We start from the raw sequence: 16267 nt of genomic DNA on the forward strand, positions 1-16267 counted from the left end.
TCGGAGCAAGCATATAACGTTACTGGCGACATTCTTTTTATAAAGGTATACCGCGTATACATGCTCTCTCATAATGTTGAGATCGATGGTGTATCCGCCGATTCAAGTTTGTCATGCGTGGATCTACTTAAGCACGAAGTTGGCTGTTTCAAGGACCTTTTTCTCCAGTGAGCGAAGATTTTGAATGGCATTCGCACTGGACAGGATAAAAGCGATGTGTGTCTTCACAAACAAAGGGTGAACGGAGCAACGGTTGTGTTGGATGACCATTGGCGGGATTGTGTTGCGTTAAAGTCTTCTTCGATAACGACCGTCTTCATATTTGGCTGTTTATACCATGTGTCATGCATTGCTGCTTTGCACTAAATACGAGCAAATGGGCTATTGTACTGAAAAGTGTGCTCATTGTGGGGAGAATCCACAATATCTATCACCGTATCCCGCGTGCGAAAAGCGTCCGAAGAATCTGAAGCGTTCTCTTAAATGACGATGTAAACACTCCTTTGTACAAACGCTAAAAATCATTATTCGTTCTTGGCTCAGAAATAGCGCAACTTTCGAGAGATACATTGTAAAGGCTTAAATTATTCTCATGAGAGGCCGTCAAATAAACCAGCTTGAGGAAACTCTGATACAAAGCCGACGCAGACAGCTGCTGGTCTTGGAAATTTGGGATCAAACGAGGAGTTTTCAGTGCTTCTAGGAACACCAATAACACGGTGCTACAGTGATTTTGTACGTTTCAAGTGACCTAGTATAGGTTGTAGATCTCATCAAATGCAACACAAAATAATGTATGAAAAATGTTGCATACCCTCAAAATCTTGATTTATAGGGAAAAACGATTTTTCGTAACTCTCGGCACCAAAAATATTCTGCGCGGTAATTTTTCAAGGGATATGGAATTTTTTTAGTGTTCTGGAAAGAAGAGGAAATGATTTTTCCAACGATATGCTATATTATGTTCTTTTGTGAAAAATACTTTGCGATTTTAGGTCAATAATATGAAAACTACTTTTTCATTATAAATATGAAAATTGCTCCACATTTTTATTACGAAGCGTTCTTATTTTGATAGAAATTTAGAGAGAACATTTAATTCCGCATCCTACAATGTATTTATAATGAAAATAGGTTGACAAATGGCAGAGTTATTAATTTTTTGTCAAATTAAAACCCTGCTCGCATGAACTTTTAAGGTGGCGGTCTCATACAAAATTTTCAAAAAATAAATTTATTTTTCTTGATTACGTATACATTCAAAAGTATGTGCGTGAACTTTGCACTTGAAATTGGAAAAAAATAACGGAAGACATAATTATAGAATCCTATAATGCGAGACAATACCTCACTAACCCTTTAAGAGTTCATGCGGAATTAAATGTTTTCTCTAAATTTCTATTAAAACAAAGACGCTTCCTAATAAAAATGCTGAGCAATTTTCATATTTATAAAAAAATCACAAAATAACGGTAGTTTTGATATTGTTGTCCTAAAATCGTAAATTCATCATTGAGGAAATTCACTTGATGCTTCTTAGCATTATTTTATGTTTCAATAATGGATCTGCTATTTCTTTTTGTTTGACTGCAATTTAATATTCAACGGCACATGACGTCCACACAAATTCTCCTAATTCATAATAAAATTCCGTCGAAAAGAATAGAGATGATAATGAAAACTAATTGTGTAACTTGCTAAGATGCATTATTTCGATTATTGTAATGGTAATGTTTGTTATTTATTAACACTAACATCACAGTCTATCTTCTCACCCCACATAAAGCAGAAGCAAAAAAAATCGCTTCGGTAAGATATCCGTGAAACTGGCAAGCAATCTTATCTATCGCTTTGTTCGACATCCAGTGCACTAACAGTACTGTAGCGTTGTCCCAACCTCACATAGGAGTATTAACTGTAAATGCTAGTAAATTTAGCTAGACCAATAAATAATCGCACGTGGAAAAAATATCTTCCAAGGATTGATGCTACGACCTGTTCCGATTTATATTGTCTATTGTCGCATAATGTTGAAAATTCTTAAAAGTAGTCGATTTTTCATTAAAGCCTTAAAATAAGTAGGCCGCCTAGAGGCGGTGTTGGGCACCTGGGCGAATAAAAGCGAAAACTTTTTTTTTCTTCTAGTTACATCAATATAAGCGAATACAAATGGTTGCTTATATTTTGGACTCCATCAGAACGCAAAATACCTAAACTGTAAGGAGTATTTCTCTAGTACTTTGGTTGTTTAATTATGGACTCCTAATTTATAGAATTTATAGGGGAGTCCAGGGTCTGCTGGCGATGGTTTCACTTATCATTATTTATGTTTTTAATTTAAGAAGAACGTGTAAAAGTCCATTTATACATAGTAGGCATTTGTTATGGAGCTCGTTTGTGTGCTATTGGTTGGGAATTTTCTGCCTGCCAGATGACGCTTCGGAACAAATTGTGTTTTTCTCCTATTTCATTTAAGTCGCAGCAACGCGCGATGGGTATTAGCTAGTTTATCATAAATCATACATTTCGTTTACTATACAACGATTCAAAACATATAGAAGTACTTTACATCTTATATATTATATCTTTATAGATTATACAAGTTAAAGTAACGATAAACTGAATGGTAAATGTAAGATAATGTGTAATTAAAATTCATTCATTCATTTTATAATTATTGTATTATTATTACACGATGGCTTGAAAAAGATAACACAAATATGATCAACAACCATTAATGGATCATATGTGGTATAGTTACGTGTAGCTTTGTCATGGATGAATTTTAAATTAACACATCAGAATATTTCTTTCTTAAGACTACACCATCACACAGTGGCACGACTTAGAACAAAAGGTGGACTAAAGTCCAAACTTTTCCGTATCGGTTCATATAGGACGTTTTTATGTAATTTTGATACGCTGAATTCGTTTTCGACATTAAAACATTTCAAAAATAAACAGTTACTATTCATTAGGATGTCTCAATTTTTTTAAATCGTTCTTAAAATTTGTGTATATTAATTTTCGTGTACTAAATAGTTTTTGATATTAACATTTGCAAAAAAAATTTCATTATACATTAGGGTGGCTCAAAATAATTATTTTGTTGTAAAGGTTCAAAAAATTTTTAAAGGCATTTTTGTGCGCTGAATTCCTATGTTGGTTATATAAAATAGAAATTAACTTTACTACTTATTAGAGTGGCTCAAAAGTAAATATTTTGTCTTTAAGAAAGATTTCTTTCAATTGTAATTTTGGAATTTATTTACCGTATTGAAACGAATTGATTGACATCTCATTATGGGGCTTTAGAAATGACTATATTATTTTCAAGGATCAAATAAGATGTGATCGACTAATTTTGGAACGTTTAATTCATTAGTGAGTTGCTTAGATTGCTTATTTCATACCTTAAATTAAAAGAAATCCAAAATCCTTTTTTCGTATATATGGTTCATTTAAAAATGGTCTTATTTTATTTGGACAATATCGCATACCCTTAAGCTATATCAGTGCTATGCAAACTTGGAAAAAAATAGTCTCACCAAATGACTAGAACTCAACTCAATTTGACACTTTTTGCTTAAGTTAGCAAAAATAGTTCATGAAACATTTTATGACACATTTCAGATGGTTGAAAATATTTACTGAATTTTAAACATTCTTAATTCCTTTACCACTTAAAAACCATACTTCCCACTCGGTTCCTTACTCTTGATCACTAGTAAAACCCTTGTAGATCATGCTCTAAATGCAATTTGAAAGTTGTGCATAAATTAGTGTCATTATTCTAGTCATAAAGTGAATATTCAAATTAAATATCAGTAATAACCATGCGTCTCCATTCACAGTTTTTTCAAATTTTGACTACTTATCGCAAGTTTTCGCAAAACTAGCCTAGGGTCATTTTAAAGAGAAAATGAAAAGCTTTTGAAGGAGCATAGTGTGGTCGCGGGCATTCACGGGCGTCGTTGTTGTTATCGCTTTAGAACTAAACCTACTAGTGACTTATTTTTGGCGATTTTACGATGTTATTTTATTACACGGATGATTTTGGTGAAGTAATGCAATTCATAAAATCAACCGTTTCTTTGAAAAACGAGAATAACCGTATGTAGTTCCTATGGCCAAATAATGCAAAAAACACTTGAGTTATGCCCTTCAAAAAGCTGTCAAAAATTCATTTTGCATTCAAATCACCTAAAATCTCGCGAAAATGTCTCTGATGGCTCAGCTGATACGAGAAAAATACTAGCGAGAATATCGCATAACCTTCATACATGTCCGGGCTCGTCCCACTGTGCATCAGTGTATTAGTAATGCTTTTCTGATACTTATAATACATATTTTATGATTAATATTATATAAAATCCATTTTTGCTATTAAAACTGCATACTGCATTTGCTTATGACATAAGACTACAATGAATTTTCTTACAACTTTTGTCCGGGTATAGTAAATATCTATAAGGAATTGATAAATGAAGCATTGTGTTTCTTCGAAACCAATTAATTAATACTCAATGAGGTATTAATAATCGATTAATACCAGGTTTTTGTATTATACCAGAAAATAGCATGCTCAGGTTATTGGACAGTTATTTTCTTCTGGTCAGATAAGATGGCAATTAACCAATAACCATTACTGGTATGATTCAGCCATGGTTTTCGGGATTATTACGAAGTTTCCTCAATATAATTTGAGCGCGAGTTATCGACACAAATTTGGACTATGTCGATAAAACAGACTTATATACATTCTCGGATTATATTGATCAAGCTTCGTATTTATCCCTAAAACCATAGCTGTATCATACCAGAAATGGTTAACATTGGTTAATCAATTTTTTACAATGTATTCTTAAAAACAGGAGATGAATGGCCACTGAATGATTGAAATCAGACAAATCGATCTGTAAACTGCTTCATTTATCTGTTTAACTTGCAAAAATATGACAATAAACATACCATTCCTTGAGTCATTGCTCGAAAAATATGTGCGAGAAAAATACATTTTCTATGGTAATGAGATTTAACGACCTATTCAGTGCATCGTCAGAACTAATTAATAGTTAGTTAATATGATAAATACTATCATCCATACGATTCATTTATGATAGTTTTCTAAGATAGTGCTAACAATCAATGAAAATTTCCTAATATTAACAAAAATGATTTCTTGTCACGTTACTGTATGATACTATTCTATTCGGGCTGTGAAGCCCCGTTTCGTTTTTTTATATTTCTTTATCACGGGTTTCCTGAGACCCCAATCTTCGGATACTGTTCGTTTTTTCTGCTCCCAAAACTTTTTTGAGCGACTTGGGTGTCACGATTGACACTCTTAAGACAAAGGTCTTCCGGAAGGGATCTGTCTTAAAAGGGTTAATAGTCTTTCAAATGCCATTTTGCTCAAATTTATGCCATCCAATAATTTTTAATGGAACCAAGTTTTTGAAACACTGATATAGATCTTGATAAGAACCATATAAACAAAGATTATGCAGTGAATATGTAATTTATATTCCCGGAAAATTATTACGCTTAAGGTGTTGGATCCCTATTCTGTTTTTTGTCACAGCAATCCATATTTCAAATTCGTTTTCCTCAATTGAGTATTAGTGTAGCCAAAACTCTTGTGACGGTCTACCGGTCATTAGTACGGAATTAGCTTTCGCGTAGATTATTAAAAATTGCTGTGGCTTTTTTTCTGTTGCTCTGGAAAATTTAAACTATTAAAGTTTACACAACCGGCGTTCAGCCATCTTTTTATATCGCAACGTGATTTACGGATAATTCCAAACAAATATCCAGTCGATTTGTCACACTCGATCGTATCGCAGCAGTGACTCGTTGGACAGTGCCACACGCTGAGCTATGTTATTTAATGATGATTGGGTATGATTCCGGGAATAGTTCGACCAAAGTAGTAAAGATAAATACAGCGACGACCCGATTTTGTCAGCTTCGCTTAATGTATTTTAGGCTGACTATATACTTAAAAAAACAAAAGAAAAAAAAAGATTCTTCCTTAGCTCTTTCACTCAACCTAATACACATAACCTCGTTCTTTAAAAAAGATTAAAGGTTTTTCCATTTTTTGTATATTTTGCGTCCATTCAATGAGACGTGGTTAAGAAGGAATTCTCACGAACTGGGCTCGGTTCGTTAGCTAAAGATCAACAAACGCATCGCTGTGATGTGTGGAGTTTGTAATTTGTATCAATAGTACAACTTTATACGGGAATGTGCATGATGAGACGTATTTTCAATAAACCGATCCCTTCAGTACTTCGCAAAAATCTGAATTCAGTAGACAAATAAAATCGAGTCTTCACCGTATAATTGGAAACTCGTTTTGCGGTGAAGGTTCTCATAAATCAATAGATCAGTTCTGAGATCTGGCAAGTAGATCATCAGTCTTCAGCAATCCAGATGTGGATTGAAAACTGAAAGCACATAGTAAAAATCATTGTTTCTAATTGATACTAAATCATTTTGTAGATTAAGATTCTTTGTTGTGAGCGAAAGGAAATGTACTATCTACACTAACAACAGCGGAATATCACTGCCCGACTGGAACTAAACAAATGTTCATAGAGTCGTCTGTTGTTGGTTCATCTTACACACATTCGCAACAGTACCTACGAGTTTGTCGGATTCGTCGCGGGTGGTATTTACTCATATGGAATAAGAATAACTTGTTTGTCAGGTAACCAATTACGTCATTTCTAAACCGTTGCCACGGAATACTCATCCACCATTCAAGCCAGAGTGTTTCTTTGTTTACAAAAAATGATGAATTACGCTGAACAGGATCTGGAACGGTCCTTGAAAAATACTAGACAAATTCATTCACGGCATGACTATTTCAAAACTGCCTCCGAAATTTTCAATCATAAACATCTCAAAATAGCAACGGCTAGGAAACGTCACCGACTGAAGCGATGCCGGTGGGCGTGCAGATCGTAAACACGAATTATTGTGACTGCCACTCGATTGTCGTTGCCAAACGGGTGAATCATCTGGTGGAGCTGAATTTATGTTGGTTGGTTTTGTTATGGCGCCTATTATGTGAGAAGCATCTCACGTCACACGACACAAATTTCGTAATGGAACGAAACGATACACCCACGTTGGAAGGAAACTAGGATTGCTCGGTTTGCTCGTACCACTCGAGCACAGTGACTAACGTGGGAAAGTTTAAAAACTGTTGGTTTCTGATCTGGGAAGTTACAATAATGGGCAGATGGTTTTAATCTAATCGATAATAGAATTTTTGTGCAATACACAATAACAAAAATAGACTTTGACAACACTATCGCGATTATTAAATTATAACCAATATACAGACAAAAGTGATGTTACTGTTGTCTGCCTATGTTCATGTATGCGTATAAATAGCATATTACATTTCGCTGCGACCCGAAGTATCGGAAGCCTCGGAACGGAAACTAAGCATGACGTTGCGAGTTTTTTGCCTTCCTCTAGCTTCTTGATGCGATAGCTTCACCAGATAACTAATTGCCATTTCCTATTTTTCTTTCTTATCACCCGTAGGTCGATCTGGAACCGGAGCTACACATTCACAGTGACCTAGATGCGGAAGGTTCGGAAACCATCCCACTCTCGGAGGACATTGTCAACCCGGGCCGGATAAAGCTTGGTCCGCAAGACTTCGAGCTAAAGAAAGTGCTTGGAAAGGGTGGCTACGGAAAAGTCTTCCAAGTAAGTTTCAAACAGATGGTAGCAGCGGTTTGTCTTTCTGTCACCGAAATAGGTTTTCGTCGAGCGGTTTGCCCATTTTGACTGCATTTAGGAGGATGTCGCAGTATCTCGTTGAACCTCACAAAGGCGTCTCAGAAACCGACGTGAAATAATTGTCGAGTTAAGCTGAGCTTGTAATTAGAAATTGAAACGATTGAACGTTTTCGATTTTTCACTCTACTTCCACATAAAAAGCGGAACCTAATAAAATTCAGAAAATACTTTGAAATGAGAAACAATTCAAAGTAAATTTACGTTCGGCATTAAAAAAAGTGGATACAATCTGATGGAATGTGTGAAACGTAAACGCCGACAATTAGTCGTAGGAACATCGGAAGCCTAATTTGTACTTTGGAGTCATTAGACTTCAAAAAGGAATATAGTTGGTCCATTTATATAACAACAGCGTGCACCTAATTATGCTTGATCAATTTTTAACCGTTCCACTCTGTAGTAGCGCATTAACAAAATTATCATCATTCTGATTTTTCTAGGTTAGTCAATATACAAACCGCAACCTTTGAACCACCCTCGTGTAACCACTGCCGCCTCACTCGGTCTACTTAAATTTAATTATAACCATTCGCAAACTGTAAAACATACTTAAACGTGACACTAAAATTCATAATGTATCGAATGCAGTTTGATCAAAAACTGTTGATAGAGCGACCGTGAAAATTTCCCGCCCGTGTTCGGTTAAATTTAGAATGCATACGTGAATGTTGGCAAAATATGAAAAGCACAACGAACGGATAACCTTGTGTCTTTATAATATTTACGCGTGCAGTAAGTGAAGTGTCACGTTCCGTATGGACATAATATGGTGTATTGATTGAGGACTAAACAGACCGTTTAGTTCTGGGCGTGCACAATTCCGACTTATAAAGAGAGATCTTCATCGGAATCGGTTGAATATTAATAGTGCTAATTATGGCTAGCACGCGCTGCAAATTGTGAGCAAGCTGGTTCTTGTCGATGATATACCAAGGCACACAAGAGTTTTTGCTGTTGTATTCTCTACAATACGTTTACGCTATAATTATCCTGTAGGGTGGTGAACAACTTAAGTTTGCCGCAGAGTGTCGCATAAATATTTTGCCGTTTAAAAACCAACATCGATAGACGTGGTGGTATGATGCATAGCATACAAGAAAACAAATCCTCAATCTCTTTTATGATTAAAGTTTTGTTATCCTTAGAAGCCATGATAATGGTTCATCATATCATGATGAAAAAGACGAACATCATGAACTACCACAAGCACTTCCATGATTACTAACCATGGCCGCTACACATACCGGCAATTTTTGCCATGTGAGTGCCTGGTTGCCGTTATTTATTCAACTGTTTTCCTTCACGACATCACATTGAATGAGCTAAATTGAACAAATACAATCTGGGTCTAATAACTATAATTGGTTTCTAGACCCAAATATAAAGAAATACAATCGGCGTCTATGGCAGGCTACTAACTTGAATTTGACAGACAGTTATTATACTGCGACGATCAATATTAAGCCCTCAAGGAATGAGAGCAAGGATGTGAAATATGCAGATCGAAAACATGAAGTGGTATTAGAAACAGGCTTCGAATCTTTTTATTGTTGGAGACGAACCACTGCGACCAGTATTTAGATCTATTGTGGTAGGCTTCGAATCTTACGGACTGATCTTTTGGTTTCTGCTGACAGGAGTCGAGCTTTGGAAGAGTTACTACGAATCGCTCAAGTCTACCAACATGTTTCTTGCATTTTGAAATGTTTTGGCGTCAATAAATGAGTCCCGATTTTTTCAGAAAGGCATAAAAATAGTGTCGAGATTCAATGAGGGCTAGCAATTGTACTAAGACTATCTTTAACAATGAAATAATGGCTCAGGCAGGGATGTCAATCTAGACATACAAATTTATTTTTATCTGATTCAGATTTCAAAGAATTTGTCCAGATTTATCCAGGCAATTAAAACGAACTAGCTGATATAATACTCAATTCCGTCCAATCTAGCATCCCCAGAACCAGTGGGTCCCTCTCCAAGATAGAAATCAACTGGTAGTGCCCCGAAGTGGCCAATGCCATCAAAATCCGCCGGCAAGCACTACGAAAACTCCGAAGAAAACCGACGGATACCGATCTCTGGACAAACAGACGAATCCTTTTCCGGCAACGAACGGCAAAGAACGCAACAAGGAAGGTATCACCGAAGCTAACGCAGCAGGTTAGAGCGACTTCCTGGACGGAAGCCACTCCTATTCTCCCGCAGAGGAGATCTGGCGAAGAAATAGCGCCCTCAGTTGGAAATAGCGGAACAAAGGATTCTCCATCCAAACTGACAGCATCTCAACTACAAAGTTTCAAAAAATTCCCAACGAACTTGGACACTACTTCGCAACTCTTTCCACAACCACATCATTGCCACCTGACTTCCCGAGCAAAGAAACCTATTCTCGACGCAACCTATGTTACCATCCCCCCGCCCCTACACGCGAGTGCAACCTTTCTCCAGACCCGTATTTACCGACGCCGTTTCCCGCAGGCCTGGAAAAGCCACTAGGCTCGACAACATCGGCTACCGATTACTAAGGCATCTACCTCTCCATGACAAAAATGCACTGCTGCGCAGCTACAATCGAATGTGGGAGGGCGCACCGTTCCCAGACTCCTGGTAGACTGCATTATTTATACCGATTCCCAAAAGGACTCAAGGGACATGCACATCCAAACACTTCAGGCTAACTATCCTCTTCCTTTGCACGGTAAAAACACTGGAGCGAGTGGCCAATAGACGCCTTACCACAATCCTTGAAGAGCGGCAACTAGTAGACAATAGACAACGCGCATTTCGGAAAGGAAAAGACACCGGGTCCTACCTTGCATCCATTGAGGAGATCATAGGCCAGGCAACAAATGAAGGCTTTCACGTTGACATCACCGCCGGACATCGATAAGACCTACAATACAGTATGGCGGGAAGTCATCCAACAACTTGACCTCTGAAGCAACCTCGGCAACTACATACAGCTATTCCTTCAAAATCATGAATTCCGGGCTGGAATCGGAGGAAGCGGATCCGACCTCTTGGCTAAGGATAACGGTGTACCCCAGGTATGCGTATCCTCCTCATTATCAGCATGCTATTCATCTTCGGCTGCCTACGACGTGGAATCTACATATTCCTATACGCCGAACCCATCCTACTGGCAGTTACCAGAAAGACCAAAGACCGAACAAGAATTAAGTTGCAAACAGCAGTTTGCGTCGCTTCTCGATGGGCTACATCCGTTGGTTTCCGGATTTCAAACCAGAAAAGCTTTTGTTCACACTTCTGCAACTCCCACCACATACACGGATCAACCGACCGTCCGATCCAAATCAGCAACACACCGATCCCATACTGTAAGGAGCTGAAAATTCTAGGAATCACAATGTATCACAAGGCGATCTTCGTCCCTACTGCCGAATGGTTAAGAACGAATGTGCCAACCAGAAAAGGCTTGTGGGTACCATATACACCAGACCAATAGAAACCCAGCAGTAACCATCGAAAAAGCGATAAGACACAGATGGATCTACTACGGGATCGAAATCACCGGACGTAACTGCGACGAAATGAACCACATCCTAGCACCTCTATACAATGGATCAATTCGGACGGCCTACAAACTACTACCGGGTACACCTGCAAAAAGCGCATGCGTTGAAGCCGGCCTTCTGCCCTTCCGTTGGAACATCGCTTTCTTATCTCTTCGACGAGCAATATTCATCTCAAAAAAACATCCGGAAACGAGTCCGTAGCCTATGAATCAGTCGAAGCAATATATCTAGAATTCACCAAATCCCAACCACCATTCACACGGCTCCACCGAACGCGAAATCCCCTCAAATCAACACAACACCATCTCTGACCATCCGGGTTGGAGAAGCCCCCGAAATCGCACAATCTGTATACAATCAACTCAATCTGAGGCGTTTCCCTAATCACACTCGCATCCATACGGACGGATCCAAAAAGGACGATGAGGTTGGAATGGAAGTCAGCAATAACGGAACAGGTCTCTCTCTCCGCCCACCATCTGAATGCTCCATTTTCTCCGCCGGAGATGCTGCCAGAAAACACAACAAAGCAACCGTTATCTTCACCGACTCCCTCTCGGTAAACCGTGCGCTTGTAGCTGGCCAATCCCGACACCCATTCGTCCAGGCCATTGAAATCAACATGGATTCATTTACCACCCTCTACTGGATCCTGAGGCACTGCCATATACGGGGAAACGTAGAAGCCGACTACCTGGCTTAACAAAGGAAGTGCCAACCGCTGACATCATCCCAAGCCCGCAACAACTTTATCGACCACTGGCAGACCTCAGAGGGATAAAAGAGCTCCTCGAAAAATAGGACGACAGCGAAGATTGGAGAGAACAAACGGTCCTATCCAGATTTCGGACCGAGCAAACCCCGATCTCCCAAGCCCACACTATTTCCAGCACCCAACCTCCCATATACATCACCTGCCAGACCGGAAGACAGTTGAACACATTCTTTCCAACTGTCTTGAACTCCAGGACCTGCGAGAAAGATACGACCTCCCGCTCCCAATCCGCGACATCCTGGCTAACGACTCTGTATGGGAAGAGGTCGTCTTTAGTTCTCTGAAAGATGCCGAACTTTTTGATAACATCTAAGCTTAAACTCCACACCCATATCAACGATGGTCTCTTTGCCACACCTCGGTGCTGGAGAGGGCGCTCATGGCCCAATACAATCACCAGCAGCAGCAACCCTATCCCCTTCCTTCGTCACACTCCACGAGTACCGGAAAGGTCGCCCGTGGCCCAATCACACGTAACGACACAACAATCTAGCAAGGGGCCGTGCACTAATTACGTAAGGCTTTTTTAGAACTTTTCAACCTCTCCCTTTCCCCCTGATAAGAGTTCGTAAGATTTTGGTGAACTCCCCCTCCCCCTACATAAGATCTTATCATGATTTTCGTAATTGGAAAAGCATATAATTCATTAAATAGAAAGATAGCGAAAACGCTACTTAAACAATTATTACAAGAAAATTAATGACAAAATTCAACTGTAATCATCAGCAGTAATTTTATTAGCATCTTAATTTTGCCCAGTAGAAATTTCAGAATAACTGCTGGGAGATATTCAGAAACTCCGATTTGGTCCTATATTCGGAAATAGTTCCTTGTGATGTAAAATCTCTTCTGGTGGGAATTAATTCTGAGTTCCAACTGTGACGCTTATCGTATGCGTAACTCCGAAGAAAATTCGTAGATGGCTATCTACGAATTTTCTTGAAGTCAAATACAGTTCACACTCTGCAAATATTCGGTCTACAAGATCTTGTAAGGTATATGGTGACTCGAGTTCCTGAACAGAACAATGTACCATCAAGAGTCAAGAAATTGTTGTAACTGCTCCAACACCATCGACAATTAAGTCGCTCCTCACACTGCCAGCAATTAATAATATTCCATAACTAATTTAGGAATCATATCCTGCCGGAAAATACTTTAATTCGAGGTCCTTCCTTGACCATGATGTACAATATATGCTCGTTTTGTGTAATATACATGTTCATGGCAGAAATAAGAAATAGGACCCTTTTCATATGAAAATAATATTTTCCATATTGATTTCATTTTTCATACTTGTTTTATGATATTACGTAAGAAAGGACAAACCCTCCCTCCCCCTTAGATAAGAATTCGTAAGATATTTTGAAACTCCCCCTCCCCCCATATTCCCTTACGTAATTAGTGTATGGCCCTCAAGCAAGCCTCAACCAGCGTGTCCTCCTACCAAACCTACAAACCTCTGGCCCTCCACTCTTGCGCTGAAGAAACCACCCATGGGCCAACCCTACCTCCACACTCCTCCTTTAGCTCGGGAGGTCACCTGTGTCCAAGGAACAAAGAAGCCATCTCAAGCTTACACCCCCAGAATTAAATGTAACATTAATTTTAGTAATTGAATGTAACTAAAACACTCAACAGCGAATGACCAAAAGGTTAAGCCGTAAATAAGCAACAACAACAATTCGAAAAAAGATAAAATAAATTACAAGAATGCACCCTTGCTTCATAAACCACTTTTTTAGAAAGTTGGAAACACAAGATACCACAGTTTTTTCGCTGAAAGTCAACTAATTTTTTTCCGAATTTTCATCAGTTAGAAGTTCCAGCAGTCTAAGATTCTGGAAACTTCAAATTTAATCCATTTAAAAGCTCAATGCATAAAATTCAGCATTTGAAATTTTCAGATTAGAAGTGCAATCAACAAATTTTCAGTAAGCTAAGATATATTTGCTAACATACAAACACGATTCATTAATAAAATGGAACAAATGTAACCAATCGATGAAAAGTGAATCTTTTCCAAAAGAATTTTGGTCATCCAGAAAATAAAACCCACTCTTCACTTTTTATTTTTTTTTTAACCTTTTTGGACTTAGTTTCGGCAGCTTTAGTGAACTTTTGCCAGCTCTCGCTGCTTTTTTTCATCCGCCAGCGTACATTTGCGTTTACTTTAATTTTCCTCCTCCTCCAACGCTGCTTCAAATGGGGAATCGGTCAAAATTCGATTCGATCGACGTTTACGATCTTGCCGCTTTTTCGAATCAGATCCTGCACTCACCTTGGGAAGTGGTCTGACGTCTTCAGGGAGGTTTACATCTGCAGCAGATTCCATGCTAATGGACAAGTTTCGTTCGGGGTCGATCTGTGACAAATCCTGCCAGAAACTCCTCAGGAGGAAAAATTTCAGGATTGAAGGGGCACACGCCAGAGACTCTGAAACCAACTCGAATATTGTCAAAACATTGGAATCAACTTTTTTATAATCAATTTCCAACTTGTAATAATTCTAATCTCTTATTTCTATTTGGTAATAATTTTAAATTATTTGCATTACTTATTTCTCGCGTATATTTTTCCTTATAATCATAAATATTAGCAAATTTCTAATTTCGCTCTGAAGAAGGTTGGCATTACACAAATATCAAAGTGCACATTGCTCTACGCTAAATTTCCAACTCGGCCATCCAGCCCTGCGGAAAACTTGGCCAATCTATCCCAATGCATATTTTTGAGATCAATCACGATTTACACAAACAAATATAAGGTTACATTGGTAACCGTTTTACCTTTGAGTACCCTTTCCAACAGTACCACGTGGACGCTCAGCTGAAATCATTCGGAGCCTACAAACAAGACAATCCGTAATTTTGTGAAGAATTTGATTGAATACGGGTCTGTAGAGACTCCCCAGATTCCTATTCGACAGCGCCCGCAGCGTTCCAATGAAGTTGTTGTAGCGGTAAAAAAAGTGTTTCCAATAACCCGAATACGTCGTATCGTCGCCGATCTCAGGAGTTAAACGTGAGTGGAACGAATCTTAGGAAGATTATGAAGGAAGATCTCCTTTTTTTCCATACAAAGTGCAATTTACACAAAGATTATTGCCAACGGATGTGCCACGCCGCTTGGAATATGGAAATGCTGTGGCAAGAATGATTGATGCAGAGCCTGATTTTTTCGACAAAATTTTAATGACGGACGAAGCTCACTTCACCCAGTACCAGACATTTTTTCTGTGGGGTTACTTGAAAAGTAAAGTTTATTCTAATAAACCTAAGAACCTTGACGAACTCAAAGCTAATGTACAAGCTGAAATTGCTGCGATTAAGCCCGAAATGCTGTCCAATGTTATGCTAAGTACCCGCAATGCGCTGCTTTTTGTGTATCAAAGTGGAGTGGTCATTTAATCGACGTTGTATTCTAAACCTGGTTTATAATAAGTAGCATAAAATATCCTAAAAAACTTGTTTACTTGTGAAAATCGGCGGAAAAAATCCGAAGTTGCTCAATGTTGAAAAAGGATACATCCAGCTGGCGCACTCTGTACCTGAAGAGAGAGTTATAAGAGCTATAAAAATGTCTTTTCACACCGTTAGGTGGATTAGAAGCATACTTAATTTCTATGTCTATGAGATAGAACTAAATCTTTTAGTTTACCCCTTTTGTCACTGATCCAGACAAATTATGAATATCAGGTACAGTTTAGTGTGGGTAACTTTCAAATTGTTATTAGCTGTTGGATTGCTATGAAATGCAAATATTTTCCAAGCTTTCTTCTGACATATGAGGAATCCCGCGAAGGTCCGTCCAAAAATCTTTAAATTAGAAAAAAAATAAATTTTACACGTTTCATCGGCATGAAAAACTAAACATTACATTGAACAAAAATCTTCCAAAATTCGATAGTTATTCGCGATCCCCCATCATAAAATGTCGACAATCTATTGTTTATCGTTTTAAAGACGTAAAAGAAACTTTTTCAACAACTTTTGACATATTTTTAGAATTCATACTACTTGCTGTAATAGATAAAATTTTCTTTTCGAATATGATTCTAAACTCCACTTAAAATCAAAATGCTCATAACAAAAATTTTCTAAAATGTGATAGTTCTCGAGACATTTTAAAT

General features: G+C 38.1%; 1 protein-coding gene across 8 annotated transcripts in view; it reads left to right on the plus strand.

Moving 5' to 3' along the window:
• LOC131693827 (ribosomal protein S6 kinase beta-2-like) overlaps nt 1-16267 on the plus strand; it is a 115119-nt gene that overhangs the window by 82621 nt on the left and 16231 nt on the right. For all 8 annotated transcript variants that reach the window (XM_058982020.1, XM_058982013.1, XM_058982014.1 and 5 more), the window contains one exon: nt 7564-7731. In XM_058982020.1, the coding sequence (XP_058838003.1) occupies nt 7564-7731 (168 nt within the window). The remainder of the gene's footprint in view (nt 1-7563; nt 7732-16267) is intronic.

Source organism: Topomyia yanbarensis, chromosome 3 (genome assembly GCF_030247195.1).
Source record: "Topomyia yanbarensis strain Yona2022 chromosome 3, ASM3024719v1, whole genome shotgun sequence".
NCBI lineage: Eukaryota > Metazoa > Arthropoda > Insecta > Diptera > Culicidae > Topomyia > Topomyia yanbarensis.